This window comes from Tachysurus vachellii, chromosome 1 (genome assembly GCF_030014155.1).
Source record: "Tachysurus vachellii isolate PV-2020 chromosome 1, HZAU_Pvac_v1, whole genome shotgun sequence".
NCBI lineage: Eukaryota > Metazoa > Chordata > Actinopteri > Siluriformes > Bagridae > Tachysurus > Tachysurus vachellii.
In genome coordinates, this window is record NC_083460.1 from 25,287,147 (window position 1) to 25,310,020 (window position 22,874).

Below are 22,874 nucleotides of genomic sequence, written 5' to 3' on the forward strand. Positions count from 1 at the left end.
ATCTTAATCATTCTTGATTATCTGAGCAGATGAATTGTGTGACTGAGAAGTGTTTTGCTATACTGAAAGCCCCCTTGTCTTTGTGCATCTTTTTTGAGTGGCAGAGGGTTTTCTGTTTAACAGGTAATTATTACGTGTACGTGAACATATTTAAAAAAAAAAGTTAATTCCGTGCAGTTGGAGTCTGTTTATGTGGCTGTTTCACAGGAGAATGAACACGGCTGGTTCTTGTTACAAGTAGGCAGTTGACACATTAAGTGGAGCAAAGTTGACGGAATGTTGAGTCTGTTTCAAAATGAAGCGGAGAAAACAAACGTGATTTTGCGTGAGGCCTCTCGGTAAAGCTTCAGGTTTCAGCCGAGGATATCTCAGATTTTGCATCCTTGGCAGTGGCTGCACACAAAGTTCAAGACCCAGCCCAGTGATTTCTGTTACATTTGGTTTTGCTTCACTCCAGGACTCGGCTCACAAAATCAGTTATACTTTCTTCTCAATCATCCAAAAATTCTGCTGATTTTAACCATTGAATTTATTTTTTTCACCAAGACTGACAATATTTTAGAGAAGATCCACTGAAGTATGGCTATAAATCACAGAGCAGATTGAGACAACTGATTCAAGTGATAAAGTCTGAAATCATAATCAACAAAGGAAATTCTTTGGCAGATGGAGTATGTGCCTGGAGATTCCTGCACTTCCTTTCCACTGGCTGTTTAATATTCCGTCCTCTTTTTTATTCTCCTTTGGAAGGGTAGAATTACGCTCCACCTACAAGGGGCTGACCTTGGTGGCAACTTCACCAATAGCCTGTTAGTTTTGTTCCACTTAAACCTGTTGTCCAGCCTATCCATTTCCAGTGCTGGTTATGCTTGTCTCCTGAGCAACACAGGAATCCTAACACATGTGGATGTTTAAGAGACAGTCTCAGTCCCACGCACACTGTAGCTCACGGAAGAGGAACGTAGACAGGGCTAGCAAGGGAGAACAGTCAGAAGGATAAAGTCATGTTCTTAAGAAGTGGGAGTGTTCAGAGAAAACTCAGAGAAGACTTTCTTCTCACTTGAGCCGCCTCCAGAACAGCTGGAACTGGGCTGAACAAGAAAAGCAGAGAAACAGAAACAGAAAGAACAAGAAGGGAAAAGCAACTTAAGGCGTAGACTTAAAACAGAAATTGGACTGATATTACTGTTTAGATGTGAATTTGTGGCATGTTTGTTAACTGACTTTCAGATGATCGTCAATATAAAATGCGCTTCATACGTCAACAGAGAGAATGAGGTAAGATGCTGAAGTCTGCCATCCTTTTTTTCCACTAACTACATCTTCAGTAGTTACCTGCAAAAAAATTCTATTTGAATTTAAAGAATGGTAGAATTAAAATAAAACTGTTTGCACTATCCATCATAACCACAGCTCTCAATCAATGACTATTGTATTAAATTGTTAGCTGTTTTAATTGTAGCAGTTTTTTTCTTGCTTAAATTATACATTAAATCCAACTACCTGAAAGCATTTTGTCAGTTTTATTATTAGTCAAGAAGAACAAATCAGATAGATTAGCTATGACTGGTCATACTGGTCATTCTCAACACATTAACAGATTAGTACATTGGCATTAACCTCAGGCTCTCAGGCTTTAACAAACGCAAAAAGTGTAATTTTGTCATATAATAAGTGTTATATGTCAAATGTCATATAAAGAAAGTCTTTACTTGAGAGCTTAAACATTAGCGGTATTGTCATACCCAAGTGACATTGTGAGAGACAAGAGAGTTTAGGCTTGTGGAAGGAGTAAAAACTAAACAGATTCCTTTGAAATAGCCTCATTAGTTCCAGAGATTTGGCTTCCAAGATACTGAGAGTTTGGTACATACATTGGAGCAGACATGAGCAGTCTGTGCCCCCCTCACAAAGCTTTCATGATTTTTTTTTTCTTTTGCCAGAACTAATCACCACTAATAATTATAAGGCTGTCCATTACATGAATCATCCAAATAGAGCCAAATAGAGTTTAGGGTTGTTGCTCAGTTTATTCACACAGAATAATTCACCTCAAACATGGTAGACTGATTTTAGTCTGACCTGACACCCATGGGTACGGTGCATCAGCATGGGATGCTGGATGGTCCCGGAAGAGATAAGCTAGAGCAAATGCTTGGAGCTCTAATTAGGAGGGGAATAATTAAATTAAATTAGTCTTTAGAAAAGCACAGCCATGCATGAACGTCTTTCCTCAGAGTGTGTTTTTCTATTTCTTCTAAACTATTTCAATGATGGGAAGCAATTAGGGCAAAAAGGAACATGGGTTTATAAATCTTTTCACTTTTAATTACTGCGTTAGCATGGCAAAGTGATTTGGGAGTGCTATTTAGCACTATTTTTTCACAGTTGTTCAACAATGAATCTTAGAAAACTTGACATCAAGATTTCTTTGCTGACAATGGCTATATCCTGCTCTAAGATGAACATTGTTTATTAGGAATGATTTAAAAAAATTCACAGAATGTAGCTAACTACTATATATGCTTAGCACATGAGGGCATTAGGGACATATATATTGTTTAATGTTTAATGGATTCATATATAAGTGCATCAATGAAGTATTTCAATTGTTATATTTAAGTAAAAAGTGTAGTCAATGTGGAGTCAATGTTCATTACATCAGCCATCAAACCAGAATCAGTACTGCCAGTACTGCAGAATCAGCCTACTGACAGGTAGCCCTGAAAAGGACCCTCATTTCTGCTGCCCACACTCATGACCTTACTGTTTCAGTCACTACCCATACAGTATCTTGTGGGTATAGATGAGGTTAGAGACGTAGGTTAGCCAGTAAACAGAGAGCTTCGTCCACATTCAAAATTTGATTTTGTTTTTGTTCTATGCATTTTGAATAATGCATAGATTAATAATGCATAGAAAAATAAATTTATATTAACTTTTTTAAATTCTGCAAATTCACTGAACATTTTCCAGATTAAAAGAGGGTTTAAAGCTCTTAAAGTCTTTACAGGATTAAAGTTCCTGAGCTTTTTCATATATAATAGTAACTGTTAATCTGGAAACTGGAAACCATTAAGTGACTCTTTGTTTACTATTGTTTCCATAGGCTCTATAATGCTCACCTGACCCTTTGAATGGGCCATGGAGGACATGGTTATGCCTGACGAGAGCAATGTTATGGCTAATGACTCACATCTGATGGTCAGATCAGACCAGGAATGTAAATCCCAACCTCAACTGAGGCCCACCAATGTGCTCACATCAGTCATTTCCTCTACTCTAAGCTCCCACACCCAGCTACACCAACATGCCTTTGCAGATTCAGTCCTGCAGTCCGAGGTGAAGGCTCACTCAGAACGCAAGGCAATCTGGAAACAACATTTTAAAAAGAAAGAAGACAGGAGACTGGTACCTGGATTCTACATGTCAGCATACTCTCATACAGGAGTCTGGGGATTTAGCAGCAGTGATGAGGACTTGGAAGCTCATGCTGTGGATTTAGATATCCACACTGGTGAAAATAAAGGTATCGTCATGTCCAAAGGACATGGTGAATCTGTATTTCTGGAGAACCTCACAGACGACATCTGCAATGCCAAAAAAGATAAACCATGGACTCCACATGAGGATCTTGCCAAGCAAGAGCCATTGCTATCAAATGGAGGTGATGTTTCTGGAAGAGAGCAATCTAAATTTGGGGTCATGCCTGGTCACATGGCTCTGAGAACAGATTCCAGCATTCAGGGAGAGATAAAACATTCAGACAGCAGCTATGACCTGGGCCTGGCAGTAGCAACAGGAAGTGAACTGTGGCGTGCTGAGAGTCTAGAGAGCATCTGTAGCAATGGAAGTTCTCTTTCACTTGCAGAGAGAGTGGAGATAAACCGAACCATTCTCAGACAGATGCTACAGAAAGCGCAAAGGAAGAGCAGCGAGGGGCAACAGGCTAAAATAAATGATCAGAGGATGGAGAATACACATAGCAGAGGTAGAGCCTATCTGTCTTCACTGAAAAGATATTAAGAATCTTTGGAATTTTATATTATCTCAAAAGAATGATTCTGCAATGAGGCAAGGTATGTTTGGTATCTAATGATTGTGTCGCTCATTTCACACTGAACTTCCAGTACTATCATAACACATTGAACTTATTTAAATGTCATTTCCACACAGTCTTCCTTTTTTCACTCTCAAAAATAAAGCCTTTTCTTATCACATTAAACAGAGTGAAATTCTGTTCTTTGTATTTCCTAGCTTAGAATGTGGTCAGGGCACAGTGTCAGCCATGGCACACCCTTAGAGCAGACTGGGTTAAGGGCCTTAATTAAGGGCCAAACGGTTGCAGCTTGCCAATGCTGGACTTGAAGAGTAACCCAGAGCCTTAACCACTGAGCCACCACTGTTCAAGTCATGTTACCAGGAGGTTTTGTATTGAAACCTTTCCTGTACAGAAAAACTTCAAACTGTTTCAAACTTACTGTGTTACTGTTGCTGAAACTGGAGACTCCTTACTTATATGTTAAAGAAAGGCCTCCTTACAGAAAGCTTCACCAACGATTGGACATTTTTATTGCCTGGATAACAACACATTTATTAATCAATTTAAAGTACTTTCAGCTGTTACATTAACATTAATAGCAATATAAAACTGTCAGGTGATAACAGCTTAACAGCACTGAATTACCTTCTGACCAATCAGAACCAATTGTAGAGTGGACCACTATTACAGCCGAAGATTTTAGTAAGTTTTAGACATTTTCACAGTTTGCACTTTTGCAATTCAATATTTTAACAACACACAGGGTGTTACCTTGTTTCTACTTCTTCTTTCCTGGTGTCAGTGTGTTAGTTGTGTGATTTGGGTGGATATACAGTAGCAATTATGTAAATTATTATATGTACACTGTTTACAGTGAAATTCACAAATAAAATGATAGATTGTGTGTCTGTACAGGTGGGCTGAATGACAGTGACTGGGATTCTGGCATTTCTCTTCAAGACAGTGAACAAAGTCAGAGGTGACCTAAAAACACACAATATTGTTGTTTTTTTTTAATGGCCTAACAGAATTACTTTATCTACTTTTGGCTGATGCTTTCAGTTTGTTGTAGCATCTATATCAGCATATACATCTACATTAAAATCGTAATCAGTATTCTTATCACCTCCCAATGATAACTACTAATAGTAATCTGAAGGGGGAAAAAAATTAAAAGGAGACTAAATTAAATATGGTTCTGTTTTTACAGAGCCACATTTCTCCACTAAATGAAATAAATATAAATTGCAATTTCATATTCAAATTAAACATTCTGATTTTATCTAAAAAATATAAAACCATAATCATTATGTAAGGAATAAAACATAGCACATCATACTCTTACAGGAAAAGAACTGATTATTTTCATAGAGCTGTTCATATATCCTATGAGTGACTTGGTCCTTTAATAAATTAAAGAATGGCACATCATACCTTTTATCTATTGACAGTTACAGACAAATAACTAAGATTATTTTACTAAATAATGATTGTTACTGTAAAATTTCTGTTACCTCTGACACTGGAGACACCTGACATAAATGTAAAGAAATCTTTACTGCTAGGTTTAAATTACTTCATTGTCCTCTTTACAAGACGTTTAGCCTGTACTGCCATAACAGTCATTCTGTTATAGATAACTCTTCAACACCTTATGACCAATCAGATCTGAGAGTTCAGCAGCACTGCAGTACTAAAAAAGTGCTCAACATCTGGATCAGAGAGTAACATGTAGTTTATGTTAGCATTTAGCTTGTTTTGTTTAACAGAAACATGTTGTCATGATTATCCAATCCAATCATAATCCAATCTACTCATATTAGCAGATATGTTCTCTTACCCGCCCACCCGCACACAAACACACATTGAGTCCCATCAGGCTAATTAGTGTTGACGTGCTGCTTCACATAATCCTGCAGTGTATGAGTGTGCCTGCTGTAGTAGCTGACGTCTGTGTGTGTGTGTGTGTGTGTGTGTGTGTGTGATTGGACTACAGGCCCTTTGTCTCGGGAGCCGAGTTGCCGCTCAGTCCTCGCCATAAACAGGCCAAACAACTGCTGGAGCGTGCTCGCATGAAAGCCCGCTCGAACCCACTCAAAGCCGACCACACCATCCTACCCGTCCAGAGGGACAAGCCGTGAGTGCACTCTCATTTTTTTCTCTGTCTAGCTCTTATTCTCTCTCCTTTGTAGAATATTGTGATTTGAAGTGGTGGGGGATGTCAACCAGAGGAGCTTAAGTGTTGATAGACAGGGAGTGCATAATTAAAATAGGTCAAACTATGGCCATAATTGGTATTGTAACATTTTGTTTCAATTGTGAAAGGTTGAAAATTGTGTGTTTTATTTGCTGTGGATAGATGTATGAGGGATGTGGATTGGATGAAGCAGTCTAGTCCTTTTCAGCAGCAACAGGTCCCCGCAATCACCCCCCCCCCCATTCAATTCCATTTTATTTATATTTTATTCATCACTTTTAATAACTCACTGTCATGAAGAAGATTCACATATATAAATATATCTTGTATGTATGCACAAATATATATTTGTCAGTGAATTTTTTTGCATAATCTCCATTCTATTTACAGTAATATCATCATTAAATAGTTTCTTCTTATTTAATATATTTAATATACATAGTTTGATGGGGAACTGTACTGCATCTCATTGTACAATAACAAAAAATGTATTGGTATTTGAAAAGAGCCCCTATTGAACAAGCCCAAGGCAAGAACGAACCTCTTTGGACAGCATAGCGTAGAAAAGTAAGGCTCTGCCTCTGGTCAATGCCAGATATAGTGTAATTTTGATATTAGATATTATACAACATATTGTGATAATAACCATGAACAATATCGTTATGTGGCCACTTGAACATATTCCTATTTCCTTGATAGGATGTTGTGAGGTGTTGACATCTTCCCCCACACAAAACTGATCTTAATAGTGACAACAAGTGATGGCGCTTTTCAGTGAGTCAGATCAGAAATTTTTTTAATAAATTACACTGGAAGAAAAATCTTTAAAAAAAAAAAAAAAAAAGGCTCATATATGCTAGTCAGCTCACTGCTAACAACGAAAAGCAAGATTGTAAATACTTGAATGAACCTGTATTTAACTTACATTAATTTGCGTCCTTTGCATTTTGATTTAATGTGTAAAGACCTAAATCAACCAAGCAGAAAGAACTTGCCAAGTGTGTTATTACACTCAGTTGAAATGTTCCCAGATGCAACTAACGCATGCAACTAACTAACTCATGATGTTTGGTCCAGCAGCAAAGTGTGTCTAGTGTATTTAACTAGTTAGCTCAGTGACCAATCACTGGCCATACTTGTTCTAGCTCCTCCTACATCTTCTATCAGTAGTTTTTGTTCCCTGGTAACAAGGGTATCCATCCTCAGTAAACAATACAAAACAATACAAGACAAAATATAGGATCATAGTTTTGCTACCACGTTGTACTGTACAGCTCTGTCTGGTAGAAAACTTTCTTTATTTGGTCCTAATATCATGAAACATTCGTTTGCAGAAAAAGCAATCCCATAATTGTGTTCACTTATTGTTTGTGCTTTGTGAGTTTTGTGATATTGTCTCTGTGCTATATCGTGATAATATCAAAAGGTGTGATCATACATCAGGCAATTACTGCAATCTTTGTTTAATAAATCCATTATGTAGTCTATATGTTTTACAGTATGTTAATTTTACAGTATATTGTTGTGTATAGAAACAATACAACTGTACTAGATGCAGATCAGCAGCCTTTTAGTGATAAGTATAAATTAAATTATGCTACTATACAGGGAAGACAATGCCTAAACCTTTTTAAAGACACACACTCACTTGTGTTCCTGACAGATGAGTTACATAAAGCATGTTGAATTATACAATAATTACACAAGGCCAACGTCTCTGATCTTCATCTATTATCATCCAGGGCCGTATTCAATACGCCCCCATACACACATACACAAACACGCTTTGGATAATTTTAACAGCTACTCTGTGCTTGTTAAGAAAATCCCCCTTTTTGTGGCAGCATTCAAAACAGGTGATTTCTGAATGTTTTTTTTTTTTTTTTTACTTTTTTTTCTTTTTGTTATAAATGTGGGGTTCTACATATTGCCTATAGTCAGTTAATTGCTACTTTAATATGTTATCCTAGTTCCAGCTGTGGATAAGGTTTAAATAGGGTGTCTATCATTAGTTCAAATCCCAACCATACCACAACCATCCATGTCAGTGAGCCAAGGGAGCAAATAATTTGCCATATTCTCTGGGTGTAAGGGACGGCATTACTCTCTCCCCTGTTAGTAATACTGCCAGTCATGGGTGTGTCATGCTTGTGGAGGAGAGAAGAGTTCATAAAAGGCATGATTGGCTAGCATTATGTGTCATGGAGGTAGCTAACCTTCTCAGTTTATAGCAGTTGTATGATAGCTTTACATGACACTTGGAAGAATAATAGACAACATTTCTTAAATAATAATAAATTAATATTGCTAAGGATACTGTGCCTCCTGAGATGGCAATCATGTACCTGCTAAATGTTTTCTCTCAGTTCTTGCTCTGTTGATTACAATAATGCTAAAGTGTTAATGCTGGCTTGCAATCATATTTGCAGACGCTAGTGAACAGAAATGGTAGAAATAGTGGCTCAGTATTTTGTTATGCAGCGAGAGAGCATTATTATGAAATATTAATATGAAGTATGCAGGGAATGTTGTGGTGTTTTAGTCAAAACAGAGGGAGGAATTCCAGAGGAATTTAGCCTTGAATCAGTGTCTCAAAGTTGGAAATCTCCAGTAACTTTAGCATGTGGTCTGTTTTTTCTTCTTATGTTTGTTTGATCAAGTGTTCAACAGCTTATTTACAGTTTTTTGTTTAATTATAAAATTTTTAAATCATAATTGCATGTTGTTTTATCACCGTCATCATAAAATGTTATCATATTGTATTTTAACTACATTATTTAATTTCTCAGCAAAAGGAGGAGTGGTTCATCCCTATCTGATAGCAATGTTTAACACCATTAAATGTTATGGAAGCTTGTTTCTGCCTCATTTTAAAAAGTAATAAAAGATAATTGTGGCTTTAAAGCTCAGAATTCTGACTTTTTTCCTTGCAATTCTTGTATCTGTTGGTGTATAAAATATGCCACTTCTGCATTATCTTGTTTGTTGGCTCTACGACACAACTGATTCCTCTGTAACGTTCTTTCAAGAGTCCGGAGAAGATTTGCAAGGAAAAAAGTCAGAATTCTCAGATATAAAGTCAAAATTCTGAGAAATAAAGTCAGAATTCTCAGATATAAAGTTAAAATTCTGAGATATAAACTCACAATTATCTCTTATTATTTTTTATAACGAGGCAGAAACAAGCTTCCATAAAATGCAGTTGTAAATGTATAAACATTCATTATTTTAACAATTAGGGCAGTAGAAGCTTAGCAGTTAAAACATTGGTCTACTGCTTGGTAGGATATGGTTTCAAATCCCAGCTCCTTAAGTAAGGCCCTCAACTGCTCAGTTGTATAAGTGTAAGTTGATTTTGATAAAGGCATCTGCCAAATGCCATAAATGAATAAATAATTGCTCTGGTATGAAACAAACCACCATTAGCCTGATTCATGTCATGAAACAACCTGTCACCAAAACCTTGGGGACTACTTTCCCATAAAAGCATCCATCATGCTTCCCAAAAGTGATGGCTACACAGACACCAATAATTCAATATCAAGAATATCTATATTATCCTTTCTGAATTTTAAAATTATATAATCTATGTTTATATTTAGCAGATTATTGATGTTTTGAGTATATGGGTGTGGTTTTTGCAGGGAGCTACGTTCCTGGGTCGGCACATCTGTGCAGCAGGCTCCTCTTGCGGGTACGGAACGGGTGGTGGTTGGCTCAGGAAACCTCAGTGACTCCTCCAGCAGTGACTCGACTGGAGGCTCCCGTCGCCATCGTACACATGGACAGTCTCCGACACGTGTGCGTTTTCAAGATGAGTCAGAAAAAGATGCTGAAGTGCGTTACTTGGAGCGGCAGCGCAGACGAGCTGGAGAGAGGGCACAGGGATTGCTGGTTGCCAAACCTAGTTTGGTGACATATATCAACAGCCAGAGAACTGAGGACAAATACAAAAGCAGGAGGGATCAGGAGAACTTACCTGATGCTAATATTTACAGACCTGAGACTATGAGTCAACAATGCAACTCTTGTGGAACAATACTGGATGGAGATTTTTCAGATCCCCAATGCTTTCAAAAGCAGCAATCACCTGCTAATGGAGAAACTGAGGGCAGGATGGTACCATGCTGGGTTGCACCCACGTTGCCTAACCGCCTGGTGCGAATAGAGCAGATTAAAGAGACTTACATAGGTGCCACGAGCCCTGTCATTGTGGAGAGTGACGGCACACACTGTAGAGCATCAGGCAGTGTGGGTAATGGTAGAGGGACTCTACAGAAGCAAAAGAGAAAAAGTCGTAAGAGGGATGGCAGTCCTGAGACGAAGGCCACTGCTGCCAATGGGCTGAAAACATCCGGATCACCAAGCATTTCCAATAATACAACTGTGTCCAATGGAGCTGTAGCTCTACCCCCAAACCCATATGCCTTAGAGTCTCTACAGCTAAAGGTGGAGGCTAGAACATGTAAGAATCCTGCTAACTTTAAAGACTGCGTGCCTTTGGTGGCCTCCGGAGGAGACGTGCCTGGAGATCAGTCAGTTCCCAGGCTCCCTCAGCCTATTGCACCACCTCTCCAGTCCAAAAAATCTGCACTGAATCTGGAGAGTCCCAGCAGCCAGAAAGTCATGCCTTCTCAACACCATCATCTCATGCACATAGACACTGTACAGAAGGGTGGGGAACAACAAGGAATCCCTGATCCTCCAAAAACTACAACAAAATCTAAAAACTTTATGGTGAAGGAACTAGCAGTTAGCAACCGTGAACATGGCCAGAGAACCATACCAGCAGACCTACATGGTTCCCAGCAAGCAGGTCAGTTCTATATAAACTAGTGTACAATTACAACCCTATTTAATTGGAATTTGTACTACATGGACACTCAAAATATTTTTGGTAAAGGCATGTCTAAATTATACAGATATACTTGCTTCAACGAATTCAAATATAAATACAAATACAGCTCCGCCTACAAAATTGGCTAAAAGACAAGAGTTCTGGTTGTCCATAATGTCTGCCACTTTACAGCTTTCAGTGGCACAGTAAGAATGTTTTGATGTATATTACAGTAAGTCATAGTATGTACAAAATCGGACTGGGAAGTCTGCATTAAATTCCTCTCTGGATTTGAAGTTTATGGGTGAGAAAGATTATTGGTGAGATTAATTAGCACAAATCTAACTGACAAAAATCTGACATTTTTATATGTAGTCAGTGAGCCAGGTGTTGAAAAAAGCATTTATTTACTACACACATAGTAAACAGAGCAAATCATTCGCATAACCATACACTGTTGCTGCCATCATTTTTATTGTTCATTATGTACAGAATAAAACACAGCAGGCTGAGCTGTTATAACAAAATAAATTACTGACACAGCAGAGATACTGGTACCACCCCAAAGTTGATTATTTTCGAATACTCAATTATATTGAATGTTGTGGAAATTCCAAAAAACAATTATTTCCAGTTATCAGTCTTTCCCTCAGTAGCCATTCTCTTTTCATGTTCTTAATTTAACAAGACACAAAATGCAGTCACTTTACTGAGATTTAAAATCTGTTTGTCTGAAGCATCTGCTATACAAGTTCCTTAGTAAGCTGTTAACAGTAGAAAAAGGATACTGTATTGCATTATGTATTGCATTAATAAACAGTACAAAGATAATGTTTTGCATTAATGCATGCATTATTATAAACCTTGGAGTTTGAACTATTTGCATATGTATTGTTAGAAAACTTATCAACATCTCCTGACCAATCAGAATTGAGAACTGGACAGAGATGTGATATAATTTGATGTAAACTACTGGGGTAAATCCTGTCATGCTGAACATACTGAATGTTGATTGTCAGTATGGCGAGAGTGTGTTTGTGTCAGGCTTCAGATAGAGCAGGGATTTTGTTGTCAGCAGATTGGTGGAGTCACAGGCCTCTAATCTCTCTGAGCTCTGAGCACAGTGGGATGTTCAGCATGGCATTCATCCAAGCCTATTCACACTCACATTCACACTCACACTCACTCACACACACTCACACACACTCACACACACAGACACACACAGACAGACACAGACAGACACACACAGACAGACACACACACACACACACACACACACTCTCTCTCTCTCTCTCTCACACACACACACACACACACATTCAACTCAATGTGCATAATAATGTGCAGATTTCATATGAGGTACCTCTGTAATCTAATTAGTAAACTTTTCCCCAGGTTTGCCACAGGACCAAATCAGAGTGGAGGTTGCAGTCAGCTCTGCCAAAACATCTGTGAATAATGGACATGTTGAAGGACCTATCAAGGTCGAGCTTCAAAGGGAGGACAAACCAAGACTTTCAGTGTGAGTCATTAAAAAGAGAGATAGAGAGACAAATTCATAGAGAATATAGCAGAAAGATCTTTCAGACAGGTCACAACCATGGCAGTACTTTGCAATACTTTTAAAATCCTACTTTATTCTGTAACTTGTTTGGCTCCCTTTTTTTTCATTTCTGGGCCACAAACCTACAAAGAGCTGGACCAGACTGGACAGAAAAGTAGGTCAGAAAAAAGGTCAGAATGAGCCAAGTGCTTCTGATCATGACATCACTGCTCCCTGGTGGTGAAAACAGGATCATACAAACCCAATATTGAAAAATAAAGAGCAGAGTTTATAACCATTATCATTCATTATCAACAAGTTACCATTATCATTCATTATCAAGTTAAACTCCACATAGACAGCAACCACAGGATCAAATCATAGATTTTGGACAATGGGGCTGTTCGATGGAAATGCAAAATGGAAATTTAAATTCAATTCTATTCAAATTTAATATCCAAACATAAATATTACATTATTGTATTTGTATGTTTTCATTTTTTGGTTACAAAAACTGTCCGGTTTCGAGGAGTCTGTGCCAATGATAGCCTCAGCTTCTAATGTGGTCTTCTGCTGTTGTAGCTCATCCAGATGCTTTTCACCTCATCATGGTTGTTAAGAGTAATTGTTTGAGGTTACCAAAGACTTTCTGTCAGCTCAGAGCAGTATGGTCAATCTCCTCTGATGTTTCTCATCAATAAGCTGCTTAAGCCTGCAGACTGTCTGTGCACAGGATTTCTTTTGAGCACAATTCTGTGAAAACTGTACAGACTGTTGTGTCTGAAAACCCCAGGAGGCCAGCACTTTATGAAATAACCAGTCTGCCTGGTACCAACAACTCTACCATTTAAAGTTTAAGAGATTTTCCCCCATCCTGATGTTTGATGTAAATATTTAATGAAGCTCTTGACCTGCATTTGTGTGATTTTATGATTTGTGCTGCTGCCACATGATTGGCTGATTAGATATTTGCAGATATTCCTAATAAAGGAAATATCTGGAATATCTTGGAATTTATGCTAGGACAGTCTTTTAGTCTGGTATCTACAGGCTTACTTACTTAACAAGTGATCAGTTCCTTAAAAAATAAATTTAAATAATTGGTAATTATTAAAACTTATTAAAACTTTTAACTGTGGAAAGAAAATCAGCTTTATCTGTAATATAAATGTCAAATTATTTTATACACATCTTATCTTTCAACAACACCTCTAACCACTAGCTGCTGTTTTCCTGTTTTGTCACAGAAACTTGACCCCGGATGCTGAACAAAGAGAGGGTAAAGCTCAGCAGGCCCTGCGCCGCTTCTTTTCAGCCATGGGTCTTAATGCAAAAGGACGACTTGGTAAGGGTCACTCCAGCAGCATGGAACAGCTTGGCCCGCCACTCAAACCCAGAACAAACTCTTCAGAATCCTCTGGCCACCCACTAAAGAAAGCACCATCTCTCCAGAACCTCCGCCTGGTTTGTCCTCTTCGCTCAGCTCTGGTCATAACATTACCTGCATCCTCACAGTCCAGGCTGCTGTGATCTTTTTTTTAAATATTTTTAATATTGATATTTAATATTTTTTGTTTAGCTAATAGATAATAAAGAAAATAACCAAAAAGATTTTTAGATAGTAGAGTAATTAATGCATTTAAAATAATAATAATAATAATAATAATAATAATAATAATAATAATAATAATAATGATAAAAACAATGGTAGTAAAAATAAGCTATTTGTGTAATGTAATAGCGTTTTATGTTAATTATGTTAAAATATTATATTTTATGATAATATAATACACCAAGCAACACTACCCTAACTATTAGTACTACTAATGATGATGATGATAATAATAATCATAATAATAATAATTATAATCATAACAATAATAATAGTAATAGTAGTAATAATAATAGTAATTCTTATTATTACATGAATAATAATAATAATAATTATAATAATAATAATAATAATAATAATAATAATAATAATAATAATAATAATAATAATAATAATAATGTTTCCATTTGGCCACCAGGTGTCTCCCTTCTCTCATCTGAAGAAATCCTCCTCAGTGCAGAATCTCCATTCTCCCAAGAGGAAGCCTGAGCGCTCTAACATATATACACCAGGGGAACAGCCCTGTAGCCCCGCCCTCTCCAGGTACAACACCGGAGCACGCGCGCACACACACAGACTGGGTGTAGTGCACTATAGTACACGCCCATTACGTCATTCGTCTGGCTCGAGCCACAAGTACGTTTAAAACATTCCACACAGGCTGTTTGTTCTTCCTGGAATTGTCCTTCTTTTGCTATCCTTATCGGCGAATCACACTATTAATAATGTCGCAATGTTGTGAATGAAGTGAGTGTGAAGCATGGCATGTTGGCAGTGTGTGTAATCCTCCATGCAGCTGGTGTGTTGTGCAACGGCCTACATACTTTCCTCTGACTGAGACACCAGAAGTGATTGCATCAGAGAGAGAGAGAGAGAGAGAGAGAGAGAGAGAGAGAGATGGCAAGGGAGAGGGAGAGAGAGAGAGAGAGAGAGAGAGAGAGAGATGGCAAGGGAGAGAGAGTTAAATATAGAAACAGAGAAGGAGAGGAGGGAGTGATATTTAACACTCTTGTCTGTGCCTCAGATTGCATACTTTTATAGGCTACTACTCTAAACATTCAGACACAAGGAAGGTCCATAAGAAATCTAGTACATTATAAATAGACTGGCAGTGTTGACAGTTTAGGAGAAACTAGCTGATGTTTGCTCAAGTAATTAGCAGGAAGTCACCAGGTGATTTTCTGGTTTTCGTTGTATCACTGTTATCATTTGCATATAGAAAACTAATATTACCTTATGAAACCTGAAACTTCTCAGAAGACATTTTGTATATAGTCAAATATATGATCAAAATAGAAAACGACTGATTATATGAAGTCCTCTTAGTTTTTATTTATTTAGTATTTATATATTTACAGAATACTATATAATTCATGGAGAAAAGCAGGAATAGTAACAGAATCCTGCTCACTCATTTAGTCATTTCCGTAGGAGAACTTCAGTTATGTAAATTAATTTAGGAAGTAAATCTTTATTATTAAAGATATACAGAATGGTTGAAACCGGAGTAGACAAACATAAATACTTACTGGTTAGTCTTGTTACCTCCTCAGTCACATCATATTTGTGTCTACAAACTGGAAGTGTAAAAAATTGTACATTTATTAAATGAAAAATAATAATTGATATACACAGCACAGGGAACACTGATGGTAAAAGGAATACACCAATGTTTTACACCCTTAATTACTGTATACACGAAGTAGTTGCTAGTTGCTTACTGCATCAGAAAAATGTGTTTCTTGGAATAAAATAAAGGCTGAATCAGATAGCAATAACAAATTTGATTGGGATTTTCTCTATGAACGTGATTATAATGATGAGGAGCTGTGACAGACGGAGGAGGACAGAAGATGGAGGGTATGTGACCTGCCGAGGCAGGCAGAAGGTGCAACAGACGGAGACTGGTGGTGCAGATGTGGTCTTTGCCAGGTTACTTTGACCAAGCCAGAGTGTTTGTGTCACTGAAAATGTAATCTGTTAACAAACATGCAGACATAGAACATGTCTGTTGAAAAATTATTCAATTTGTTTGAGTGAAGATTTGAAAAGCAAAGTGCTTTGTCACTAATGTTATTGCTTGCTTTTGGATCTAATTATCTTCACACAAATACATTGGTAACTCATAATCACAAATTGTTCCCAATTTACATGTGAAAATGTAATTCCAGCTCTGAAAGAATGAATTAATCAGCATTTGAAGTGGAGATAAATAAGGGTTCATAAAAATGTGTTTTTTTTTTAAAAAAGTCTGAATAAATGTGATAGAATTTGATGGAACAGTTGCACTTAGACATCCTTTATAATTTTTTTCAAATAAATATGGAAACAATGAGAAACACTGGAGTATTCCTGGAGTATCACTGGCACTGAATTTAGTGCAAATTTCCTTACGTGGTTTTAAGAACAGTGATTCTATGTACTAATATTATAGACTTCAAATCAGTACTTTTATGTAATGTGGTATCTGAAAAACATGCGTATGTGTATGTGGCATTGTAGCTGAAGTGTCTGTCTGTTTGTGTCTGTGTGTCTGTGTGTGTGTGTGTGTGTGTGTGTGTGTGTGTGTGTGTGTGTGTGTGTGTGTGTTTGTGTGTATGTTTCAATGGTCAATTAAGAAGGACAGAGCAGAAATTCGAGTAAGGAGTTACATGAGCCAGACTGCAGGTTACATCACCTTCTCTGAGTCAGTCAGAGAGGCGGCCGCTATAAACAGCTCGGGCTTTAGTGGAGACGGGTGAATGGATGGAGACGGGGGGAGGGTGAAGATAAATAAACAGAAATCTGAGGACGTGTCGATCATTCTGATACAGATTTAGGATCTGGGTTTAGACTTCCAGTCCTACTTGACATATTTATGTTATTAACTATAAACAACATCTTCCTGTATGCCTTTGATTTTTAAAACCTTACACAAAGACCATATTCCTGACTGGTTAAATATGGCACAATGCATTTTTAGATGTGAAACTGAGATTTAGAAAAAACCTGTGTGTGTGTGTGTGTGTGTGTGTGTGTGTAGGGGTCTCCAGCGTGCACTGAGTGTAGAGGATGTGGGCAGCCCCAGTGCTATGCGATCAGTGGGTAGAATTGCTCAGGCGTTTCCTGATGGGACGTTTCTTTTGGAGCTCAACCGGCCTCCAGACAGGCCCTTTGGCTTCCTCATCTCCCGTGGGAAAGGCAGACCAGACTCAGGTAACAGAAATCTCTCAAACCCTGGCTTTGGAAACATCATATGCTGGTTATTATAAATAATAAGCCACAAATGTGTCTGAGCTAAAGAAGTTTTGTAAAGAAGAATGGTCAAAAATTCCTCCAGAACGTTGTGCAGTTCTGATCCAGATCTACCAAAGCACTTACTTGAAGTCCTGGCTGCCAAAGTAGGCTCGACCAGCTATTAACTCCAAGGGTTTACTTACTTTTTCCTCCAGCACTGTGAATGTTCAATTGGTGTATTCAATAAAGACACAAGAGATTTGAAATGTTTGTATGTTATTGGTTTTAGGACATTGTGTTTGTCTATTGTTGTGAATTAGATGAAAATCGGATCACATTTTATGGCAAATTATTGCAGAAAACCAGTTTATTCTATGGGGTTCTTATATTTTTTCTTGTGACTGTATCTACTGGTCACACCCTGATAGCTCACTGAAACTATCCCCTTGGCCCCATACCCTTGGCCACTCCTTGGCCCAATTCTTTAGTGGTACGTGTTATTCCCTAGCCCCAGCGCCACAGTTGTCTGGAGCTAACCACCTGTCCCTACCTCTTCAGCTCTTTTGAGTTATCCATGTGAGACCATCCCTTCAGGTCTCTGCATCTTCTCCCAGGGCTGCAATAGCACTAAGTTATACCATGTGCCCTTTTGTATACTTTTCCACAAAAATGAAATATTTTGTGTCTTTAACTATGTAAAATCAAGAGATTTCTTACTGTGTGTGTTGGTATAGGTGTGTATGTGGAGGACATGGGAGACACCAGTACTCAGAAGCTGTATGCTGGACTGCTGGGAGTGGGTGATGAAATCCTGGAGGTGAATGGGGAGAAGGTAGCAGGGCTGAGTTTGGATTTGGTCACCCAACTGATGGTCCAGAACAGTACAGTGTCCATCCGTGTGCTTCGGCACCGACCACCTCACCACTAACACTGCAGATTAAGTTACAGTAACAGGATGTGGTGTACGTATTGATCTGCTGGGCTTGATCATAAACACCCATGTTCCAGCTCTGGTCTTTAATCTCTTGAACTTTACTGCTGACATCATGCTTGAATGAATAATGTGGCTAGGCTGTGGCTTGTGTACTTACTAGAAATGACAAAGGAAGTTTTTTTTTAGCATTACCAAAACACAGATAATGTCACGTTACTCTTTTTTGACTGCATTTTGAGGAAGTACTATTTTTTTCCTCCAATATTACTGCACATATCTCTAGTGCGGTATTTCTTTTCTCTCTCAGTGGATTTCATTTCTTTCTGCTATTCTTTCCAACACAGAGTTTGGATTTTTGTAAGTTCTTTAATATTCAGGAGTTCTCCATCTTATCCTCAAAGACAAACCATAATATTATGATTAATCAAATCAAATCTGTATTCCAGTCTCAATAATTATAACATGGCCACACCAAATCAACGTAAGGTATTAAATAAAGCTAGCTGACTACTGTTACACCATGGGGCTGTATTTGGAGTTGATAGACATAAATAGCTACATAGCAAGCTAGCTTGGTAGTTCCTGTCACTCTACAAAATAAAGTATTGAATAAATTAAAGTATTACATTAAAGATAAGAAAACATACAGCACAGAAAACATTCTTGTGTTTCAGGTAAAATCAGATTAAAAGTAAAATCGCACAAGTATTAGATAAAAGTTCAGCAATTACTAATGATCTCAGTGTTGGTAAAGTTCAATAACATATTTCTATTATATCCTAAGATTTAGATTTCTTATGGGATTGTATCTGACAAACCTTTGGCACAGCACAGACTGAATGGTCACTTGGATGAGAAAGGGGCCTGCAATGAGGCTGATGTTAGCTACATACTGTGAAGCTAGCACACACAGAGGCATTGAAAATAGAACTGATTGGGCTCTTGAGTAGCGCAACAGAACAGTGTGTGAGTTTGAATATCATCATTCACTGCACTGAAATGATCTGAATATCATCAAACACTGAACACGTCATGTGTGCACTTCCTCAGGTGCTTGATTTGAAAATGTCAGAGTGTCCTTGAGGATTAAGTTGGGAACCAGGAATTTTAAATTGACATTCTTGAATTCTTAAATTGACAAACTATTCACATGAGGGAATTTTTAGTTCAGCAGTGCAATTTAATTCACAAATCCCTGACTAGATGCAAAGGACATCTTATGGTATAATTGCTAAATCAGAAAATTTCTCACCGTCTGTTATTCATTAAAAATGTAAAGAAAACAGGATCTCTCTTAGACATCAAGATTTGTTCTAGATCCACACTGCTGCTCTGAAACGTTTCATAAATTAATGCCCAGGTTAAAAAGTAAAATCAAACCTCATGAGTCTTGTGCAATGAGATACTACAGGGTGATGGGTTGCCTTTTCTTACTTGAAACTATTTGCCAAAATATATATAATATATTACATATATTATATATAATATACATATAATATACTCAGATAAACAAACAATTTCTCAGTCAATATCGTTTCAGTTACGTATAAAAGATTTCACATGATAGTAGCATGCTTCTTTTCCTCGGTTCTAAAATTCAGGAATTGGTAAAGCAGTGAAGGTCTGAATGAACTTGCCATAAATTAGGGATTTGCATTGTAGGTGTTTAAGCGGTGGATTAAAACAGTGAAGCAGACTGAAATGAAAGTAGCTAAATGTAGTCTAAAAATATTTCAGAGAGACAGATGAAGCCGGTTTCAGTCAACAGCACAAAACTACTCTGGGAAGTTTTTGTACATGTTCTTTTGCTTTAATGGGCCATGGGCACTTCGATTTTAGTTTGCAGAAAGTGAGGAGGCATGTGCTTTACTTTTTTTTAATCCAATTCGTGCCTGATCCTAAAGGAAATCTTCCAGCAGTCAGTTACTTTAAAGCTGAATAAAATCCCTTGTAGTGAATTCCTGTCAACAGTGCTGTGTGAAAAAGCATTTTTGAAACTACGTGTTGCACATCACTGTCCAAACCAAGTAGCATGTTCGAGTAGAGTCCGATCAGCAGCACATGCCATTGCAAAGACTCTTCTCCAGACTCGATTATACAGGCCTGAGTTGAACATGGCAGAAAAGCCTCCCAGACACTGCTGTAGATTTATTTAAAAAAAAATTTTTTTGCCTTAACCCTGGAAAAGTTTACTACTTTTTATTACCATTACTGGTTACTATGACTAGTCAGAACAAGACGTCACATAGCCTGGGCCATAAAAACACGAATGGTACACAAGTCCAAAAAATATAGGCTCCCATTGTCCCAAAAGAACAATTTGAGTGCACAGTTGTTAGCTTTTCATTTTTACTTTGTTGATAACATGCACAGTTCTCACAATGCATACACAATGAAAAATGAAATACCAAAAATGTATTATATCACTTACTTTAACTTCAGAACTGGTGCACAAACACAACTGTTCTGATTGCAGTATGAAAACAGGAAGTTAGAACAGAGCTGCAATACTGACTCCAGAATGCATAGTAAATTATTTAGGCGCTTCTTTTAGTATTATGACACATGTACCATGACTTTCATTGTGTTTTCCTTTGTGTATTTATATTTACTGTCTTATGAAATAAAATAATTGGATACAATGCATGTACGTGTTCTGTTTAACACTGTCTTGCAGGTGCAGCTCGCGTACAGGTTTATATAATAGGTTGCTTTGTGTATCGCTCACTCGCGAGAAATGTTACATATTCATCATTTTGAGTGTAATCCACAGGAAATGCTAAGCTTCTTAAATTACAAAATGGTGAATCTGGTGATGTGTGTCCCAGTCTGGACAGCAGGAATGGGGGAGGGCTGAGAGATCAATATTCCTGCCTTTCCAGAGAGAATAGGTAATGATGGATCTCATTGAAACAGCTGCACACACAAGAAACTGCACATATATTCTGGATTTCTTTATTATCTCACGATGCCTTGATTCTATAAGTCCAAGCTACTTTTGATTGAAAGTTTTAATAACAGAGAGCACTGCGCACACAAAGGCTCTTCATATATGATTGTATTAACAGTGTAATAAGCGAGTCTTATGCTTTTACTACACCATAATATGCATAAAGCAATAAATCTGTGATGTGACCTTGATGAATTTTGATCTGCATCTGTAGCTTATACATCAATATAAGAATTTCACCACTTCCCTGTGCTGTAAAAAGAACATCCTGAAGACTTTCCCATGATTTTACAGCTTTATCTCTGCCTGCTGTGAAATGCTGACAATGAAGACTCCTTATAAAAAGCTAAACAAACTGAAAAATGTGTACATCGATGCACGTCAATCATTAGATGGATTTTTTTTGGTCAAAAATCAAATAAATCTATTTGCTTTAGAGTGAGAATTACTGTCAGAGCTGCTGTTAGAAAATGAACCTAGAAATAAACAGTGCTGTGGAATATATATATAATTAAGGAGATTTTTAAGTATGACCATTTTTTTTCTACATAGGAAAGAATTTGTGGTTCTGCTTTACTAATGTAAAGATATTTTAAGTAACCAGAAATACAATTTTACTATATTGCTCCAGTGTTACTAAACTCTGTAAGAATGTTTGGAAAAAATCAGAAAGGTCTAAATCAGGAGTGTTCGACAATTAATGAATTTGAATGACTTTCAGACTATTATATTGAGCCAGCTTGTATTCTTTTCCCAGCAGAGTGATTAGTGTTAGCAGTTGTTACAACCACTGTAACAGTCCTATAATTTCAACTTCACCAAAGTTGTATGTCTGCCTAAAACCTCCAGGATCCCTGGTTTGACCCTGTGCTAGTGTTACTGTCTATACGGAGTTCAACATGTTCTTTCCTTAGCAATATGGGTTTCCTTTGAGTTTTTAAGTTTTTTTTCACTCTGCTCTCCGGGTCTGGATTCACAGCAACCCTGACCAGACCCTGACCCCTTTTTCGCTTGTGACATTATCACTACATCTACATTTCCAGCATTTCCAACCTTATCCAGAGGTTACATTACATTTTTTTAATATCATTTTATACAACTGAGCAATTGAGAGTTAAGGGCCTTGCTCAGGGGCCCAACAGTGGCAGATGTGGGAATCGAACACACAACCTTCCGATTGGTAGTCCAGCACAGTAACCACTAGGCTACCACATCCACATGACTACTTAAAGACATTGTTTCAGGAACACCTTAATAAACACAATCAGATTGTGGTTTGTGGATCGTTATAAATTTTGCACCTATGCGCTACCTAATGTAGTTTGTACCAATTCCTCTTTCATCTACTGTCCAAAAGGCACCTTTATAAACACAAGCAGTTACATGCAATTCAATGGTGCTGTTTTGTGGATGCACATATTTCTCCAATAAAGTGCATCACATCCCCTGTGACTGTAAATCTCAGAATTCGTTTGAATGTAGCAGACGATATGTTTCTGGAAGCGCTGGACAAATTCAGTCTAGCAGTATCTATTCTCAA

General features: G+C 37.6%; 1 protein-coding gene across 1 annotated transcript; it reads left to right on the forward strand.

The window, feature by feature from the left end:
- Positions 1-848: 848 nt before the first annotated feature.
- Positions 849-21,026, forward strand: si:dkey-121a11.3 (uncharacterized). The gene is made up of 10 exons (XM_060879611.1): positions 849-1,278; positions 3,110-3,991; positions 4,958-5,021; positions 6,039-6,179; positions 9,884-11,055; positions 12,475-12,601; positions 13,870-14,086; positions 14,653-14,777; positions 17,257-17,429; positions 18,185-21,026. The coding sequence occupies exons 2-10, from the start codon at positions 3,145-3,147 to the stop codon at positions 18,376-18,378; spliced, it is 3,060 nt and encodes a 1,019-aa protein (XP_060735594.1). The 5' UTR covers positions 849-1,278; positions 3,110-3,144; the 3' UTR covers positions 18,379-21,026.
- Positions 21,027-22,874: the final 1,848 nt, after the last annotated feature.

Bases quoted from the DNA above. Each gene is read 5' to 3' on its own strand.
- si:dkey-121a11.3 (XM_060879611.1), top strand. From the start codon at position 3,145: ATGGAGGACATGGTTATGCCTGACGAGAGCAATGTTATGGCTAATGAC. The intron at 5,022-6,038 runs GTGACCTAAAAA...ATTGGACTACAG, and splicing joins GACAGTGAACAAAGTCAGAG to GCCCTTTGTCTCGGGAGCCG. The intron at 6,180-9,883 runs GTGAGTGCACTC...TGGTTTTTGCAG, and splicing joins CCCGTCCAGAGGGACAAGCC to GGAGCTACGTTCCTGGGTCG.